A 19,627-nucleotide genomic window follows, 5' to 3' on the forward strand; every position below is an offset into this window, starting at 1 on the left:
CTCCGCAAATCCCTTCTAGGAAGGCAGCGGCGGAGCGGGGAAGGCGGCGAGAAAACATTTTATTGTTCCGAGGTATGACTAATTCTTTCCCGAAGCTGGGAAATTCGGCCCGATTAGAAGCCTCATTTGTTGCCCGATAAGCGAATGTGCGCGGATCGCACCTCGCGAAGTGGCTTTTGGGGCTGAGCTGGCTGCCAGAGGCCGCTTTGCGCCGTATTTTCAGCCATACCCCCCTTTTAATTTTAATTGGTATTATTTTAGGGGGGGGCTGCTTTCGACGGAGAGAGGAGCGGCGGGTTCTGCAAGCTCCCGGGTCCGAGTTTAGCTCCAAAGAAGGCCGTCGGAACTAAGAGGGGCCGCTGCCGCCCGTCCCACGAAGCGGTGGTGCGCGCAGCCCGGCAGCAGCGGCCCGGAGCGGGTGCGCGGCGCAGCCCTCCCGCTGGGAACTGTTTGCCGATTGTAAAAACCCTTATCCGCAATGAGGTTTGGGCAAACAATTTGCGCGGCGGTAATTACGTTGTAAAAGTGTCGGAGCGCGCCGAATGACTCCTAGAAAGGCCTGAAACGGGTCAAGACCAGAAGGGCTCTCCTCTGTTTCCTTTTTATTTTTCATTCTTTTTGATTTTGATTTTTTTTTTTTCATTTCATTTTTGATATGTTCCCCCCACCCCACCCTACTCCACCCCGACACCCCCTCCCAACCCCCCCCGCCCAATATTCGGAGCCGCCCGCCCCGCACCGCGCAGCGCCGGAGCCGCAGCCTGCGCCGCCCCGCGGCGCCCTACCGCCCGCCCCGACCAATGGGGGCGCGGCGCGACGCTGATTGGGCGGCGGCGGCGCGGCGGCGGCGCGGCCGGGGGGCCGGGTGAGCTCACTCGGCGGCGGCCGCGGGACAAAGGGGCCGGCGGCGGGGGGGCTCCCGGGGGGGGGGGGAGCCGCGGTTCCGCGGCTCCCCCCCCCCCGCCGGCCGCCCCCCCGCCCGCGCGCCGAGGGTGGGCCGGCCGGGGGGGGCGCGGCCTCGCCGAGCGACCGCCGGGCGCTCGGCGCGCCCCCCTGCGCCGGCCGCGGAGTTGCCGCCGCCCAGCGCATTGTGTAAGACGCGACCTGTTATGGCCACCACTACTTCCGGGTTCCCGCAGTCTGCTCCAGCCCGGCGCTGCGCGGCGGCGGCGGAGGCGGCGGTGGAGAACGCCCGGCAGCGCGCGGCCCGCGGCGGCGGCGGCGGCGGCGGCGGCGGCAGCGCCCCCCCCCGCGCCCGCCCGCCCCGCCCGGCCCCCGGCCCGCGCCCGCCTCCGCCTCCAGCCTCGCCCGGCGGCCGCGCAGGGGCAGAGCGCGCCGGCGGCGGCGGGGGATGCGGAGCGCGGCGAGGAGGAGCGAGCAGAGAGCCCCCGCCGGCAGCGCCGTCATAATAACCATAATAAAGGGAGCCGGCGCGCTTTAATTTTTAATTCTCCCCCTCCTCTCCCTCCTCCTCCTCCTCCTTCCCCGATTTTTAAATTTTTTTTTCAGCAAAAAAAAAAAAAAAAAAAAATTTTTCCTCTCTCTCTCTTTCTCTTTTTTTTTTTTTTTTTTTTTTTTTTTTTCCTTCCTTTTTGGTGAGAGCGCGCCCGAGCAAAAGCCCACATTGGCGGTGTCCTGCGCGGTGGGAGCGCACGCAGCGGATCGCCATCAGTCATTCAGCACCTTGACACCGCCCGTGATTGACAGCCGGAGTGGCAAAAAGCCATGGGAGCCGGGAGCGGGGCGTGAGGGGCACCGCGCGCCTCGGGAACGGATATTTGCGTTCGCCCCGCCGCTGTCTTGGAAACGAGAGGGGGAGAGAGGGAGAGAGGGAGAGAGGCGGGCAGGGAGGAAGGAGAGAAAGAAAGAGAGGAAAAAAGAAGGAAGGAGACAGAACTGATTTTTTTTTTTTGTAATTTTTTGTAATTTTTTTTTTCATTATTATTATTATTATTATTATTATTATTTTTCCTCCTTTTTTTTTTTTTTTTCCTTCTTCTTTTTTTTTTTTTTTTTTCTTTTTTTTTTTTTTAATGCTGAGTTATCGCACCGCTCCGCTGAGCCCCGGCGAGCCGAAGACGTCCCCCGGCGGCTTTCCTGGCTGGCGACGCTGAGGGATTTTTGCATTTTTGGGGAGAGGGGGGGACCGCGCGGCTCTTTCCTTTCACGCTGGCCTCACGGAGGATTTATTAGAAGTTGAAGTAGGAAGGGAGCGAGCAGGCCGATGGCGCAAAGGGTACGTATCCAAACCTGCGGTTCTCTGCGAAACGACACCCACACGCGGCTGCCAGAGGGCTGCGAAAAACTTTTCGCTTTTTCCTCCCCTCCCTTCGGAGCGAGGCACGGCGCGGTGGCCCGGCCCGGGCCGCTCCTCGCTCCCGGCGAGCGCTGCCGGCTCCGTGCGCCCATCCCGGGGGCGGCTCTCGGGCCCCTCTCTTTGCGGCCGGGGCCGGGCCGGGGGCGGCGGTGCTGCCCTCCTCCTGCCCAGCGCCGTGCCCGACTCCGCGTGTCTGGCTGTAGGAGCGCTCCGATGCGCTGCGAGGATGCGCCGCTGCCCTTCGGGGCAGCTCCGAGCTGGCTGTAGGCGCAACTTTTTTTTCTTCTTTCTTCCCCCCCATTCCTCCCCCTCCGTTTTTTTTTTTTTTTCTTTTTCCCTGTTATTATTATTATTATTTTCTCCCCTCCCTTTTTATGAAATTTCATTTTCGGTGCGGCTCCAAGAGCGCGTCCCTTTAATTCGAATTAAAGCGAGCGGCGCTGCCATGTGCGTTGCTACTCGGGCTCGCTCCCCGTCCCCCCCGTCCCTCCCCCACCGAGCTGTGTCCCACCCCGCACGGACCCCGCACAGCGCTGCCCCCGCCCGGGACCCGCGCCCGTCGCCCTTAACAAAGAAATCCCTTCCCCGGGGCCGGGAGCGGGGTGCGGGCGGGCAAAGTCAACCCCCCGGTTTTTTTTCCCCTTCTTTTTTAACCTCCCTCCCCACCGCTGAACTCCGCATCCCGCCGGTTCGGTACCCGGCTCCAAAAGTTTATCGGCGGGGGCGGCTCGGGCCGAGTTACACCGTGGGGGGCGCGGGGGGTGCCGAGATAAACCGCATTTTGCTGTCGCCCCCTCTCCCCGGGGTTATTAGCCTTCTGCTCCCCGGAGCTAGAGGAAGGGGCACCCACGACCCCCCCCGCTGACCCCTCTCCGCTCTGTGCCCCGCAGTACGACGAGCTGCCCCACTACGGCGGCATGGAGGGGGTGGGCATCCCCACCACCATGTACGGGGACCCGCACGGCGCCCGCCCCATGCAGCCCGTGCACCACCTGAACCACGGGCCGCCGCTCCACTCGCACCAGTACCCGCACGCCGCCCACGCCAACGCCATGCCCCCCGCCATGGGCGCCTCGGTCAACGATGCCCTCAAGAGAGATAAAGATGCCATCTACGGGTAGGTGCCGGGCGCGGTTGCGCGCTCGCGCAACTTTGCGCGGCCCCGGGGGGATGCCCCTGCGCGGCGCTGGGAGAGGGGCCGCCGGGTTGCCCCCCCCCCAATGTCCCCTCATCTTATTTCCCCCCCCCCCCCCCCCCCCCCCCCCGTTAAAACATTGTCTTCCCCTCCTAAGTTGGAAGCAGCGCACGGAGGAGGAAGGGGGAAATATTCCCAGGGCGCAACCTGCGCGGGGTGCCTTTGCCCAACTTTCTGCCCCGCTTGCAGCGAGGGGACAGCTCCGAGCTGCTCCGCTTTTCTCAACCTCTTAACGATTTTAGTTTTACATTTTTGGAGACTTGCCGGGTCGGGCCGGGTAGGAGCGGTGTGCAGTGCGGTCCCTCTGTCCGCAGCGCTCCTTGGGGGAACTTTCAAAGCCTCTTAAAAATCACTCTGCAAAGAGTTGCGCGCTGCGGCGGGCGAGAAATCACAGCACTCGATCGCTTTCTCAGAAATCCGGAGGGCTCTCTGAGCTCATTGCTGTGCCCTCCGGGAAAAAGAACAAAAAGAAAGAAAGAAAGAAAGAAAAACTTAAAATTAAAAAGAAAAAAAAAAAAAGTATGAAGTTGGGGGGGGGGGGGGGGAGGAAAGAAGGAAGAAAATATATATGTATGCATCGAGGCGCGTGGTGTTCCCGCACTCGCTCCTCTCTTGCAATAAGGAAGGGGCCGGGGGCCCCGCAGTCACTCTGGGTGCACAGCTGGGGGGGCCGTGCGGGGCTGTGGGGCTCCCGGCCGTGTCACTGCCCTGACGGAGGGGTTCGGGTGCTGGAGGGGCTTTGCTGGTGGCTTCCCTTTATTTTTCCTTTTTTTTCGCCCCTCCTTTATCCTTACTTTCGCTCCCAGAAAGTCTTCCAGCTGGGCCGGGTGGGGGCTGGGGGTGGGAATCAAAAGCCCGAAAGCGTACGTCCTTAGATTACAATTTCGGGGTCGTTATTGTGCATTCACACACGCGTTTTATTTTGATTTCTCACTCTTTTCTTTTATTTTGTTCCAAGTGAAGGAAAGTTAATTCAAAATGGCTGCTGGAACCGCTGGGGTTTATTCTTAGCCCGGCCGAAGGGTGCCGGGAGATGCGCGGCAGCGGGCGGGCCGGGCCGGGGGCGATGGGGGTCGGTAGGGAGCAACGCTCGGAGCCGCTCCGCGGGCGCGCAGCCGCGGGACTGACGGTCGGTGCGTTCGGTCCGTGCTGCTCTCATTTGTGTTCTTTTTTTTTTTCTTTTTTTTTTTTTTCTTTCTCTCCCTCCCTCCCTCCCTCCTTCTGTGTGTGCGTGCGTGTGTGTGTGACCATTGTATTTTCTTGCAGACACCCCCTGTTCCCTCTTTTAGCACTGATTTTTGAGAAATGTGAATTAGCCACATGCACGCCCAGGGAACCCGGGGTAGCGGGAGGCGATGTTTGCTCCTCTGAGTCTTTCAATGAAGACATAGCAGTGTTCGCCAAACAGGTCAGCACCGGAAAAAAAAAAAAAAAAAAAAAAAAAATCCCAACGAGAAAAACAAGTCTTGGCCGAGATAAAGATGCGCGTTTTCCCCCCCACCCCCCCCCCCTCGTACTGTGGGATGCGAAAGCAAAGCGAAGCGGCCCCCCGAATAGGGGGCTGTGGGCGCTCCCCGCAGTGCCCGATCTCGGGTCCCCGCCGGCCGGGCCGGGCCGCAGCGTCTCGGGGCTCCGTGGGAGCGCGGAGGGTTGCACCGTGGGCCCGGCAGTGTAACGAAGCGAGAAGTAATAACGTCTGCTCGTGCTGCTGCCGCATCTCAAATCTTTCGTATATTTCACACACCACCACCTCCCCCCCCCCCTTCTCCTTTCTTCTATTTAGATCCGAGCAGAGAAACCCCTCTTTTCCTCTAATCCCGAACTGGATAACTTGGTAAGAGTTAACACCGCTTCTTCCTCTCCCCACCCCCACCCCTTCCCTTCCCTTCCCTTCCCTTTTTTTTTTTTTTTTTTTTTTTTTTTTTTTTTTTTTTGGGAACTTCTATGCCTTCTCCTTACGGGCTGTGACAAGCGCCGCGCGGTGCCAAAGCGAAACCCTCTCACGTGGATCTGTAGCCCTTCGCTTTTAGCAGCGTTGTTACCGGGCCCATCCCGGCGCTGTGTCGCGGGGGGGTCCCCTCTCCCTGCCCACAGCCACCGCCACACCGACACTGCGTTCCCATCGCCCCGCTTTCCATTTCCCCCCTCACGGATGCAGAACTATTTTGAGAGGACTCTTCCTCCCGCTTTCCCAAAGCGCCCGTGTTTAGGGGGACTTATTTTTTTTATTTCCTTTTTGCAAAAAGCGATGTTTATGATGCGCATAATCCCGTCGCTCCGTTGCTTTTATTTTTCGGTGAACTCCAGGTCGCTTCTCGTTAAGCAGGGCACAAAGCCGCCGCTATTAACTTTTAGTGGCATCGCCATAAATCAAAACAAGTTTTTATTTACCACCAAAGCGAAGCGGGGCAGGGGAGGGGGGGTGGGGGGGTAAGAGTGGCCCCACCCGGAGGGGGATAAACGTGCTGTTTGTGTCTTTGCAGATGATCCAAGCCATACAAGTATTAAGGTTTCATCTGTTGGAATTAGAGAAGGTAATTTTTTGTCTCTCTCTCCTTCTTCCCCCTCCGTTTCAGCCCCGCAGAAGTTGAGGCTTCTGGTAAATTTGCATAAATGTCTTTCTGGCTGGTAATTAGTGTCAAGACCAATCTCGGCGTCCATTTCTCTTCGCAGTTTAATTACAATTGCAGCCCCACGCCCGGCTCCCCACGCCCGGGCCCTGCTCTCATTGTGCTCTTTGTACTCAGCCGCAGCCCCGGGTGCCGAACGGCACCGCTCCTCTCTGCGCTCCGAGCCCCGGCGCTGGGGTTTGGGGGTGAAGGGGAGGATTTATTTAGCGGGGATGAAGTGGGGGCGGATGGGAAGGACAAACGGGGTCGGAGGCAGTCAGTCGGGATGGGGTTTGTTTTATTTATTCGCTTGTTTGTTTGTCGCTTTATTTATTTCTATCTGAAGAGCCATCACCGGGGGTCAGGCCGAGGGCACGGGGCTGTCCCGTAACGTTTCGCAGAGACAAAGCAGAGCCGGGCGCCGGGGCCGGCTTCTGGGTTTGGCCACCGGCAACGACCGCGCACCTCCGGGAGGAGAAAGCGCTGCCGCCCCGCAACGGCGCTGCGTCCGCGGTGCGGTGCCACCCGAGCGGAGCGAGGGCTGCCTCCCCGTCATCGGCACTCAGTCCCTTTTCTCCTAAAAAAAGAAACGTTCGGAGAGGTTTTAAAGTCCACAGCCCCTCAGCCGCTTTCTCCGAGCGCCGGTGGCAGCTCGTTCTCACCCCGTAGGAAATGCGCTAAAATCTGCCCCGTTTGTGCGGGCAGCGCAGGTACGGCTCGGGTGCCTGCAGCGTATCTCAGCACTGAGCATCGTTTTGTTTTCTTGGTGGTTTTGTCGTTGTTGTTGTTGTTTTAATCCCTTTTCCTCTCCTCATCCCCCTTTGGAAAGGGTTTGCGATGAAATCACCGGCTGAAATTAAATAGTTTACCTTAAATGTCACCCATGCAGGTCACCTCTCTAATGGCCACAGCTCCGGGAGCAGATGAATTTAACACGGGTGTTGAATATGTTGTAGCCTGTGAATCATCTTGTCACTGTCAATTTTCTGGGATATCTCTATTTTGCGAGAAAAGAAAGTTATTCCTAATTCTGGATGCGTCGGGAGGTCTCGGGGGGATAATTGCAGTGTGTTTCCCCTATTTAGGACTTCGGATGTCACAGGGGTGAAAGGGGGAGACTGGTTGCACTTGTCAATTTTACTTATGCATTCCTGATTATATTTTCTTCCTTCCCCCCCCTCCCCTCCTTTTTCCTTTTCCTCTTCCCCCCCCCATCCCCCCCCCCACCTCAATGTAGGTACACGAATTATGTGACAATTTCTGCCACCGGTATATTAGCTGTTTGAAAGGAAAAATGCCTATCGATTTGGTCATAGACGATAGAGAGGGCGGATCAAAATCGGACAGCGAGGACATAACGCGGTCGGCAAACCTCACCGATCAGGTACGGTCCCGCAGTGCCGCGCGTTGAGATCTGTATGCAGAGCGCTCGCCGGGTCACTACGCCTCCTTTTATTATTTGCATATGATTAAGTCCCTTTTAGATAAATTTCCATCGAAATGAAAATTTTTGAATAATGCGGCTATTATTGCTTCATTAAGGCTTGCTCCCGGATTCGACCTGGCGAGATGAGCTTGTAAAAGCGTCGCCTGCAAACTCGACCTGGTTCTTGTCGCTTTTAATTTTTGTCTTTATTTTATTTACCCTTTACAATAATAGAAGTGTTATCCGTGAATCGCCGGCTTCTGGTGGCTTAGAAAAGGGACGGCTGGAGCCGTACACAAAAATAATAATAAAATCCGAGATAGGTGGTCCGGGGAAGACAGAGAGGGTTTGAAATCTAGCAAATGCTGGCTATTTTCTTCCCGTCTCTACGGTTCATTAGTCTGTCTTGTCAGTTTTCCTTGGCCGAACGCTTTTAGACTTCAGTGAACATTGCTTTGTGCACGCCTGCCTGCTGCAAACGCGCCCATTTTATTTTACTTAATAGGGGAAAAAAAAAAATCAAGGGGGGGGGGGGGGGGGGGGGGGGAGAGAAAATAAAACGGGACCCGGGGTTTGAATTATTTGCGGTTCGAGTTTTCTAAAAATAAAATAAAAAAAAAAAAAAGAGAGAGAGAGAGAGAGAGAGAGAGAGAGCTCGGAACCCCAGGCGAAGCCCCGAGGCGCTGAGCGGCTCTGGCCGTGCCAGGTCGGGGCTGTGCTGCGCGGAGCTCTGCGCTGCTGTGCCCTTGGGGGGGCACCGGGGGGGGGGGCTGCAAGGAGCTTTTCCCCTTCTCCCACCCCGCGTCGCCGTGTGCCCCTCTCTCTTCTCCCCGTGCGGGAGCGCCGGGCTCGGGAAGTCGGGAGCAGAACGGAGGTGGCTGCGAGTTGGTTCTTTTTTTTTTTCGGGTCGGCTTTCTCTGCCCGCTCGAGCGGAGGGCAGCGAGGGGGATGGGGGGGTAAAGGGAGGGAGGGGGGCCGGCGGCAGCCGCCTCTGGAAGCCCAAGTTATTTCTCCCGTATGATCCGCTCCGTAAATACGGTGTTAGGAGCAATCAGCTCCCGACTCTGGAGGTTTCCTTTTGTTAAAGGAAGGCACAGCCGAGCAGACAGCGGTTCCCTTCAACCGCTTATGCCATTACCGCCAGGAGTTGTGCGTAGAGCCCGGCAGAAAGGTGCGTTGCATCGCGGCGGGGGCACTGGCTCCAGTATTTCCCCCCGCAACTCAGGCTGCGGGATGGGGGGAGGAGAGATGGGGGGCTCCTACTTGCGGGCTTTGTGCCCTCGAAGCGCTGCGAAGGGGAAAAGCTGCGGGGTTTAGCGCTCTGGGGGAGACCGGGGCGATGCCTCCCGGGATGCCGCTGCCCCGCGGGGGGTGATGGGGGGTTCCTGCGGCCGAGTTCGGGATGGGGAGAGCCGGCCTCGTCGCCGTTGTATCCGAATTGTAATCCAACAAGTCTAACTAGAAAATGGGTTTCTAAAAGCTCTGAGTGCTGGGTACATAAAGCTATTTGAGCAAATTACAAGAATCGCTTAGGGGCACGAATGAAATCAACACTTTAATTGCCTCCAAAATGAAGATTTATACCCCATTTTCCCAACGAATCATTATTTTATTAAAGCGAAAGCTAAAGAAACGAAGCTGCAGTTTTGGGGGTTGTCGGGGGTGAGGGGGTCCCCGTCCCACGGCCCCCCCTACACCTCACGGAGGAGCGCGGGCGCTGCGCGGGGCCGGCCGTTCTCCCGGAGCTCCCCGCGCAAGAAGCGCGCAGCCCCGCGGAAGGGAAAAGGCGCAACGTTGCGCGACCGAGCCCAGAGCCGCGGGCTTTGCCCGGGGACGCGGCGCCGTCGGGGCCGGGGCAGGCAGGATCTGGGCCCTAATGGGCAGCTAATGGGGTGTTGAGTGCTCGTCGCCGCTGTGGCTAATTAGGATGTCCCCGCGCGGTGCGTTTATTGCGGGAGGTGCGCGGTGCGCGCGGGCTGCGCGCCTTTGTGCTTTCGAGAGTCATAAAAGAGTAAGTATGTAAAAGCTTTTATGATGGGTTTAATTACATTTTCGTATATTGTGGTAGTAAAGGTTACAGTTAACAGGGTTTTTTTTTTTTTTTTTAATTTATTGGTTTCCCCTTATTTATTCTTCCCTCCTAGGCCCCTCCGTGCCAGCGCCTTTAAGTCCCCCCTCTTAATGGAAGGCAGTGACACTAATGCCAGATTTTGCGCAGGAAAGCCCCATAACGCTGGCCATTGTTCGGTGATTTAACTGGCGCGCTGGCCAGAGGTCACTCCAATAGCATCCTTCTCCCGCAGGCGCGACCCCGCTGCCTGCCAGGGTGGGACCCGCCGGGCTGCTGCTTCCAGAAGGAAAGGGCAGGAGTTGGGGTTTCGCTTGGGAGCACCGAGCTGGGGAGCGTGGCTCTAAACCCCTCGCTGAACCCTCTCGCCCATTGCCGGAGTTTCAAAATAAACCTTTTTTTAATCATTAGCTTTTCAAACATTGGCGTGTTTAAATTTTCAAATGTTTGTCGTAGCCCGGAAAGATTTAAAACACAGCTGTTGCGTGATGCAGATGGGAAAAGTCGGTCCTGTGCGGAACCCCACCCGCACAGAAGGAATTGCATTTCTTAGGGACTCCAGATCCACTGAACGGCTCCCAGGGGCCGGGTGGTGGAAGCTCTTCACCTTTGCTCCCAGGTGCTCAAATCTGAGCTGTAAAATTGGGCTTTTTGCAGATACGCTTCCCTGGAGTATGTCTGGATAAAGCCTCTCTTAAGGAAAGCAGGGAACAGAGTGGCCACCGCACTCAAAGTACGTTAGCAACATAAGATGGCTTTTTTGAGGGGTAAAATGGGCTTTGCTTAGGTGAAATAAACTTGTTGAGCAGCGTTACATGGCCAAATTATAATTGAATCACGTACAAGCCAATGTCATCTGCAGAAATGTGTTAAGTAGAAACAGCAAACAGTCGGATTCCGATAGGTACGCAGGGGGAAATGATCAAAAAATGAACGTGAAATAAGACTTCCTGTAAGAAGGTCCATAATTCAACATTATTTGACTCCACTGTCAGGGAAATTGTTGAAGGATAGTAAACCGATACTGGAGTCGCAGTCATTTTTGTTACAGTCTTAAATGTTTGCAACTGTGGTGTTTTAGATGGCCCTTCTTGGGTGATTGTATATCATACATATATATATATGTATATCGTAAAGCAAACACTTGTATTTATGTTGCAGTAGGTGTTTTTAATGCGTGCAGTTGGAGGGGTTCTGCAAACAAAATGCAGATAGACAGTGATGTTCGTGAGGGGTGGAAACGTTGCTTAAATGTAATGTTCTTTACGAAGATAGTATTGTAAACTGGGATGTGCTGTGTGCTGTGCATGGAGGTGGATGGGCCAGTGAGGGCATCCACTCATTCCAACTACAATAACTTCTCTGAATATTCAGGCCTATTGGTTCTAGCTTGCTACAGACAGTGCTAAAATAATGCCTTTGGCGGAGGGGAAAAAAAATAAAGGAGGTGAAGAGATACTGCTTTACTTTGGGAGTTCCTTGCAGGTATTTTCAAACGCATATATGGCGTCAAGGGGTGGGAAAAGTTGCACATGTTACTGCCTTTGCAGTGCGTACTCCCATGTTGGAGGAGCGGGCAGATGCAGCGCTGAGAGTGCAAGGCAGAGATCGGTTCTGCGTAATGAAAGCGTTACGGTGATGTGGGACGTGGAGGAGAGCCGGTAAAACTGTATTTCCAAACCTCCAAATGGAGAGCTGTGCCCCTGACTTTATGCCACATTGAGCCAATGAGTCCTTTTTATGCCTTTTTGGGGGCTGCTTCTTTTTTCCCGCAGTATTTAGGAGCTGAGCAGGCTGCGTAAAGTAAAAGATAGGGCGCGTTCATTTCTATTCAGGGCCTGTTCCCATCAGGAGCACTGCGGCTGCAATGGCGTTAGCAAAAGCAGGTTTCTTAAAGCAAGTAAATATGCTGTTAAAGAGATACAGCTTTGAATGTATTTTCTCTCATCTGTTATTTCGTTTGAATTCAAGAATCTCTGCTGATTTTTATTTTTTTGTTATAATCACTTGTGAGTCCGAACGTATTCATCCTCACTGCTGGGTGCAATACTCGCAGCCTTCCGTGCTCAGGTCCAGCTCTCGTATGAAGTTTTCTAAACTGAACTTCGCAAAGCAGAATTTCGATTTTCCTTTTTTTTTTTTTCTTTTTTTTTTTCTTTTCAATATCTGTTTTAAAATCAGCCAGGAAACTCTGGAACTTGTCATAAACATCCGCCAACCTGCCCCAAAGCATTCCCGTAAGCGGGAGCTCGCGGTGTCATCGGGATTCGGAACGCGGTTATTCTGCAGGTTATTCTTTTGGGGCAGCTTAGAAATGAGCTGAGCAAAATGAGCTTTGCTTTAGGTTTAGTCCTGGTTGGGCACAGGTTTGATTCTTCCCTCGCTACCCGTATGCAGGTAGCAGTGAAAGCAATGGGCCCCGCACATGCACACGGGTTGCTGGATCCCAGAGCGGGTGATGTTAGCACTGAAAAAATCAGATTATAATGCACTCAATCAAAACGAGTAAGCGTAGGTCGCACTGATAAATACTGCTTTAAAAAAGCAGCTTAAAACACGGCGAAAATCCGGCACAGCTTCTTTAAATTAGAGAGTCTCCTCTTTGTTTTGCATTGCTGCGTTTGGGGTTTTTTTGGTCACATGAGCTCGCAGTGAGGAGCTATCTTGTATAATCTAAACAAATTTCAGAAAATAAAGACGAGGATTGTTCCGAACCAGTCATTAAAATTGTGGAACGTTTCTGGAGTCGTTTCCCAGCCAGGGTTTGTGTGCGAGGAGAGCCGGGTGTGCTGCCGTACCATCGCGTGTCCTTGGCGCGTTCCCTCGCTCCCCGGATGCTCAGTTGCTTGTAACAGGCTTTGACTCACCCAGCAAATTTGTAAATGACTGTTTAGGTTGGTTGGTTGTTTTTTTTTATTTCCCTGCTGTTGCAACAGTGTTTTGGAGAGGGTGACTCCAACCTCTAATAGAGCACACATTTTGTGTTTTGTGTTATTTGGACGTATTTCTGTCCCTGATTAATGACCTGGTATCTCTCTCACCACTGATATTTTGTGATGCAGCTTCAAGACAACTCGCCAACCTTCAGCTGCCTTCTTAGCTTGGTTGCTTTTCCCTGTTTACCACCTGCAAGAAAAGGGAAAATAAATAAGATCCAGCCTAGCCTGGGGATGTAGGTGAGAGCAGGAGCCCTGCAGGCTGATGGCTGCGGGAGGGCCTTGCTGTGGTGTAGTTCAGGGCCTGGTCTCTGTGAGCATGAGAGAATCCCATCTACCCCAGGGAAGCATCTCTCCCCAGCTCTCTCTCCCCAGTTGCGTGTTGGCTGTCATGGGATTGCAGGGAAATGCAGTGGCCTGCGGGGCTGCTCGAAGGCTCCTGCTGGCCTGGGAACTCGATGGGTCCTGGGGCGAGTCTGCAGAAGGACACTCAGGAGAGGTAAGACAAATTGCCTGGGTGTAAAAATAAAGTGCATTAGTTAAAGCGCATTGCGCTATTGTGTGGATGCTCTCATTCAGAAGTAAAGTGGCCGTAGTTCACTTTAGCCTAATCCCCTTTGGAGTAGGCCACTTTTCTTTTCAATGAGAGCAGCCACATCCACTTTTGGTTTGCTCGCCTTTCCCCAGCGGCCTCGTGCCTGGTGCTCCTTCAGGTTGAGAGCGATGCTGTTGTACTGCTGCCTGTATAACAGAGGGCTGTGGTCGGATCCTCCAGCCCTGAGCCCAGGGCTGCAATTTGCGCGGCACTGCCTGCATGGATGTGGTGTCAGGATCCCCATGGTACCAGCTCTCCTCCTGGACTGTGCACGCGGCTGTTGCATGGTGAGTTCTACCCATATGCAGAGTTTGTTCCGTGTCCACCAAGAAGCAAGCGCTTAAGGAAATCGCAATTAAAGCTTATCAGCTGATATTTCTAACCATAAAACGAAGGACTGAAAATTAATTCGTGGGAAGGGTAATTCACCTGAACTAGGAAAAAAAACGCAGCGAGACAGTTTTGGGAACTGTTTTGTATTCATGCTTGAAGGTCACTGAGCTTGAGTTCTTGTTAGAAGGATTTTCTGGTGTCTTCTACAGCTCCTAACTAACACATTTCTTTACTTATTACTGGCTAAGCTGTGTGTGCAGATGCTGTGCTGTGTCGTACACTTGCCGTTGCCCGTTCACAATGAAATTTATAAGGCTTGTTGCACTGGTAAGCAGTTTGCTACTGGAGCTATTCCTAGAAACACCGAATTATGTTTCACCAAAGTATTTTCTTTCCTCTTCTGTCGGGGCCGAGGTGAGATGTTTTCTCAAGGACTCTCCTGGCATCTATATGATATTCCCACTTCTGCAGATGATCTCCAAAACAGCATTACTTCCTCCCCCGTCTGCTCACCATTGCACTGAATTACAATTCTCCTCTTTGCGTCAAATGGGCTTTGCATTGGGCCGTCTAATTTTATTTGCAGTTTGGCTTTTTCATTTTTTTTTTTCGTTTACTGTCTTCCTTTTTTTCTTCCTTTTTTTCTTCCTCTTTTTCTTCCTTTTTTTTCTTCCTCTCTTTCTTCCTCTCTTTCTTCCTTTTTTTTTTTCTTTTTTCTTTTTCTTTTCTTTTTTTTAAATGTAAAGCAAATATGCATCCAGCCCCTCTTTGCTGAAGCAAACAGGCCAACAATGAGAGGGGTAATTATTCATTTGGTTAAAAGAACTGCCTGTTTTAACCTCAGAAATACTGACCGAGAGTAAAGCAACAGCTGATGCCATCACAGTCAGTGCACTGTATTCAAACAGCTGTACAAAATGAAAAGCTGTGGTATTAATCCTGCCATTCACAGTTTATTTAAGTTTTCCAAGCTTCTCTCATATGGGCCTGGCATAAATGCCTAATTATGCCTCCATTAGGGTTACTGGGCCCTTAATACAGAAAATTATTGTATTTAAAATTTGGAAAGCTGCGGCGCTGTAATGTAAGAGTCTTGCAGTTGGCACAAGTTCAGGGAATGCGACCTTTACCTTGTAATTTTCATTTCATTCAGCCGGTGTTGAAGTTTTTGTCCCCTTGCGCTGTTGTTGCAGAGCAGGTCAGAGCACCGCTCGTGTTTTTGAGACTGGCTTTTAACCAGCTCCATTTAAGGCTGCGGCGCTGTCGGTAGGAGAGGAGAAGAGCGGATTAAAAGCTCCACTGCTGCTGTTGCTGCTTTGTCTGTCCCGTTTGCAAGGGTGCAGGGCCACTGCTGTCTGTGCAAGCAGAAACAGCGGAAAATGATGTCTGAATGTGAGGAATTTTGTCTCGTTGTCGGAGGGGATTTTGAAGAGCAGCCTTGGTGTGCGTGGGCAAAAGCAGACCGATAGAGTTCAGCCCTGTCATGAGCCGGCCATGACTGCACCCAGTTTGATGAGCTGTGTCTCAGCCCTCAGAGCAGGATGTGGCTGCTGCCGCAAGGAGCCATGCCAGGGACTGAGGAGGTGGCAGTTTTGCCTTTGGTTTTAGGGTCGAGGCAGGGAGGGCCCCTCTGCTCCCAGCTGTGTGCACTGAGATGCTCCATGCTGTGCTAGCGTCGGCCCTGAGCTCTTTGCTGGCCCACAAAAGTATCCTGTGTGAATGGGTTGGCCAGATATTTGTTGATGAGGGAAGTGTCCTTGTGATTGGAATTTAAGAAATATCCCTCATTTTGGGCCACAGTGTTGATCTGGATATGGCTGAGAGCAGTGCGGTGATGGCAGAGGGACAGGGTGGTAAACACAACCGCTGGCAGCACGAGGAGGGAGCTGAGTGTGGGTGCTTTTTCTGGGCTGCCCCTGAAGCTCTGGGGCAAGACAACAAGTTGCTCATGAGCTCCACTTTTCTGCTTCTCATTCTACATCATGGGGTAGGGCTGTGCAGTGTAGCTGTTGGTATCTTAGTTAATCTGTCATATTGCAATAGCGAGGTACAGGATTTATGTGAAGCTAAGAAGTGGTATGTTAACAGAAATTCGTTATTTCACTTTGCACGAAGTTTAGAAAAACAGCATGAAGAAAGCAAAATGCTTCCATTTTGTTGCCACTGGGAAACAATCTGCTGAACCTAAAGCCTGACAGTGGAAGTTGCTTTCAGTTGCTTTATGCTTTAGTTTTGTCCGCTTCTGCTGTCTTTCACATTTTAAGTGTAATGTAAACATGGGTGGAAGGAAGTAGCAGCACCCTCAAAGTCCTGCAGAAGGAGTGGGGCCACGTGGCTGGCAGGGAGCAGTAGTGGGGTGGTGGCCGGCCTATCCATCCCAAAGTGCAGGGTGATGCCGACCCCAGTGAGCCAGCAACGTGGCTGCAACACTGCTTTTTTCCCACACCCTCCTCAGGAGGAACGGCGAAGCCTCAGGGACCTCCCAGCCCAACTCTTCGGGGTGGTTCTGGAAGCCAGCCGTGTGCTTCCCAGCCATCCCTCAATGAGCGGGTAGAGGCGGTGGGGAGCCATGGCCACTTTGGGCTGGATGCCATCCCACAATGTGCCCGCTGCCTGGGGACGGTCGCCGTTGTGGCCAGCAGCTGCCTGGCGTGTGGCTTGCTTCTGCCTGGCTGCGGACGCGGCGGGTTGTGAAACGGCAGAGCGTGGAGGAGCTGGTCTGGGGAAGGGTTTGGACATGAGCATTGGAAAATGTGAATCACAGGGATTCCAGTTGTAAGCCTCCTGCAGATAACGGGCAGCACGTACCCGAGTGCGTGACTTGCTGAGCGCCTTCGAAAACAAGGCGGCGCCCTCGAGATTAGGCATACGTATGCGTTGTAATCAGGAACACATTGCACACCCAGCACGGCCTCTGCAGGTATGGGATCTGTTCAGAAGGAAAGGTGTAGCTGGAACGAAGCTCATTACGTCGCAATTTAATTTTTATGTTGAACGATACCGCGATGTGAGTGCTCTTTTGAATCCTGCTAACAATGCGCCGTAATCAAAATGTGCTGACGCCAAATCGTGTCTGTTGTCACTTAGCTAAAAGACCATTTGATGGCTGTGACATGCACTCAGTGTTCTCGCTGGTGATGGGGTTGGAAGGAAGCGTGGCCATGGCAGAGCAAGGGCTGGCATAGTGTCTTCCCTCTCTGGCAGCCAGAGTTGGGGTGCTTGGGCAGAGCACTGCTTTTGTGCTTGTCAGGAATTTTTGTAGGTGGTGCCCCAGCGGTTTAACTTTCTCTTCTCAAAAGGTAACTGCTCCCAAAGATCTTCTGGGAGGATGCGTTGGTTTTTCAAGGCATGGCTTGGAAATGTGGTTTACTGCTCTAAGTGAAGCAGTTTGCTGGAGAGGTTGCACATCTGGGCTCAGAAGTACGTGGCTCCCTGTGGGTCCCTGTCAGGGAGAAAGGTGAGGGGTGGCTGCTGGGAGAGTCAAGTGCATCCTCTCTCCCTAAATCCACCTGCAGATCTGGATGGGAACCTTGCTAGGCCTCCCACAACCTGCGGAGCCCTAGTCAAAGCTGGGCATCTGGCAAATCCCCGTCTAAATGGCATTTAACATGTAAAGGCAATAAAAGGAAGGGAAGGCAGACGCTCGTTTGCTGGCTAAGTGAAGAGGCATTATTCCTGTTTACACCTTTGGAGGAATCATTGCATGAAATATTGAACAGGAATCTCGGTTTGTCTCGGAAGGCCTTTTTACTGGTCTAGAAAGACACTGAAAATGCTTCAGTCCTATTGAATACAGTAGAAGCTGGGGAGGACTACTGCACCTTGAGACCCTGCACGCTGTCAGTGCTGTTCGGGGCTGTCCTCGTGCACATTTTTGCAAGATATCAGACACCCCACTTAAAAAAAACAAAAAACAAAAAACCACAACTGCATGGAGCAGTGATTTTATCTACCTTGCCTGCAAAGCTGTATTTCCTTGTGCCGAGAGAGGGATGGGGATTAATGCTATCTAGCGATAGGGCCCTTATCAAAGGGAGGAGACGGGTTTACACTGCAGAGCTGCTTGAAATAGAAAGGACTAGTCACTGTTTGCTGTGTGGGAGATGCACACCCTGCACAACACACGACGAACCTAGCTGAGCAGCAGTGCTGGCCTTGGAGCCACGATGCACAAGAAAGGCCGAGGTGTGGCCAACCCAACGTGGGACATGCTGCAGGGCTGGGGGTACCAGTACTGCGCTGCTCATGGGTGTTGGCTCATTGCTGAACCTGGGTAGGATTAGCAATGAGATCCAATGGCAGGGCTGATGGAGAGAGCTGACCTGGGGGTGCCTGCTGGAGGGTCTTTGCCTTTGGTCCCTTTGGGTGAAGTGTTGTCTCTATGAAAATCATCAGTAGAAGTCCCAGTCATTTCCCATTGCTCATCCTCTCTGATATTCATGTTGGTACCTTCTCCCATTTCATTTTGTTGGTTTGTCTCTCAGAAACATTCCTATGCAGCATGCTGCACTCACAAGGACGTCCTCATGTCTCTTTTTCCTGTGATGCTGTGAAGTAACAGGAATCAGCGAGGAGCCTTATCCTCACTGAAATAGGGGGAAAACTAAAGATAGAAACTTGTGACTTTTCCAGGGATAGGAAAGGAATCCAGGTCAGTGCCAATACTTCTGTGCTGATTTCCTTCTGGTTTTCAGTTCACCAAACCCCGTTGCACCCAACAGCATGAAGGTCTCGCTTGCTGTGCTGCTGAGCTGCAGGAAAAGTTCTTACGTGTCTGTCACTTGGATGTCCTTATTTGTGCAGACATGTAGCACATTTTCTCTATGCAAACCTGATGATCGTGCCTTTGCTGTGGTTTTCTTAGCTTTTCCCTCTGAATCACAGTTGTGTGAAGCAGGTTGCAGCAGTGTTCTTGGCACTATAAGGCATCTGTCTCATAGTTGGTTGAGATCTTGTGCGTACTCTTGGTTTGTTTTGCATTGCATGGGATGTGCAGGGCAGGAGGTATATTGCTGGCCTTGGTGAGCTTGCCAAGTAGATGTTCGGGGGGCACAGGACCTGGGTCAGGGAATCACAGCAATCATGGCTGTGGATTTCATGGTCCTCCAGAGCCTAGGCATGACAGAGAATGACATAAACAGTGTATGCGTGGGGAATGTAGTTTCAATCCCACTTATCAGTCTGTGCGTGTCAAGCTTTTCTTCCCAATGAAAAGAGTGGATTCTAAAACTTCCGTCCACACTGGATGGGGAGCGGGCTGTGAGAGGGTTCTCACTAACCCTGCCCTCCAGAAATAAAGTGGGATAGAACTTGTGGTTTGCAAAGGCCAGCTCTGTCCATCATGCAGCTCGAGCAGCAGAGCTATGGATTAGACACTTAGGATATTGAGCAGTTGTATTGAGTGCTTCATCCCAATGAGGCTGGGGACACAGTATGACCCAGCTGATCAAATATGCAAAAAGCAAACCTTTGCTAATTAGGCAAGCTCCGTTTGCAGGAGGTGGGTGCGATGACTTGACGAATCAGCCCCTTTCCCCTTGAAGTTCTGCCTTGTAGGGAGCGCAGATATTTCTGCAGAGGGTAGTTGGTTGCCCTCGAGGGGATTGTGGGAAGGTTTCAGAAAGGGAGGAGTTTAACAAAATCTGAAGAACATTTCAAGCATAACATGTTCCTTCTTCTCTAATGAATAAGTATTTAATTTAGGAAAAGAAAATAAGATAAAACTTCAGAAGGAAAACAATAAGCCCCAGTGATGCTGACAAATTGCTGGCAGTGGCTCCGTCGCTGCAGGGCGAGGGGATGACGGATGGTACCTGCAGCCAGAGGACGGAGCTGCACCCAGCACTTGGAGGAGCCGGCTGCTCCCAGCCTCCAGTTGCTACACAGACACAAATGAGCCCACAAGAGGGCTGTGCTCGCCAAACTTCTCTGAAGATATATATCACCGATGCTGAGCACAGTTTTTATCACCTGTAATAGTGGGCTATTTCTTTTATTTATGTACTTACGGTCAAGTTTTTTGTTTGTTGGCCAGGACCTCTTTTTATTTGTTTGCTTGTTTGTTTTTCCTCTCTCTCTTATTTCACATTCTCAGTGCTTGGAAGAATGTGTTTTGCTCTTTAGTTAATGAACAGCACACCACGGTGTG

The 19,627-nt window shown here is 52.7% G+C and overlaps 1 protein-coding gene across 2 annotated transcripts in view; it reads left to right on the forward strand.

Moving 5' to 3' along the window:
* The first annotated feature begins 2,005 nt into the window (after nucleotides 1–2,005).
* The window catches only part of MEIS1 (Meis homeobox 1), a 93,174-nt gene continuing 75,552 nt past the window's right edge, over nucleotides 2,006–19,627 (forward strand). The window contains exons 1-6 of one of the 2 annotated variants that reach the window (XM_048935874.1): nucleotides 2,006–2,236; nucleotides 3,208–3,434; nucleotides 4,779–4,920; nucleotides 5,296–5,346; nucleotides 5,996–6,046; nucleotides 7,359–7,505. In XM_048935874.1, the coding sequence (XP_048791831.1) occupies nucleotides 2,225–2,236; nucleotides 3,208–3,434; nucleotides 4,779–4,920; nucleotides 5,296–5,346; nucleotides 5,996–6,046; nucleotides 7,359–7,505 (630 nt within the window). In that variant the 5' untranslated portion in view covers nucleotides 2,006–2,224. The remainder of the gene's footprint in view (nucleotides 2,237–3,207; nucleotides 3,435–4,778; nucleotides 4,921–5,295; nucleotides 5,347–5,995; nucleotides 6,047–7,358; nucleotides 7,506–19,627) is intronic. The other variant, XM_048935876.1, reaches the window with a different exon arrangement.

Source organism: Lagopus muta, chromosome 2 (assembly GCF_023343835.1).
Source record: "Lagopus muta isolate bLagMut1 chromosome 2, bLagMut1 primary, whole genome shotgun sequence".
NCBI classification, from domain to species: Eukaryota; Metazoa; Chordata; class Aves; order Galliformes; family Phasianidae; genus Lagopus; species Lagopus muta.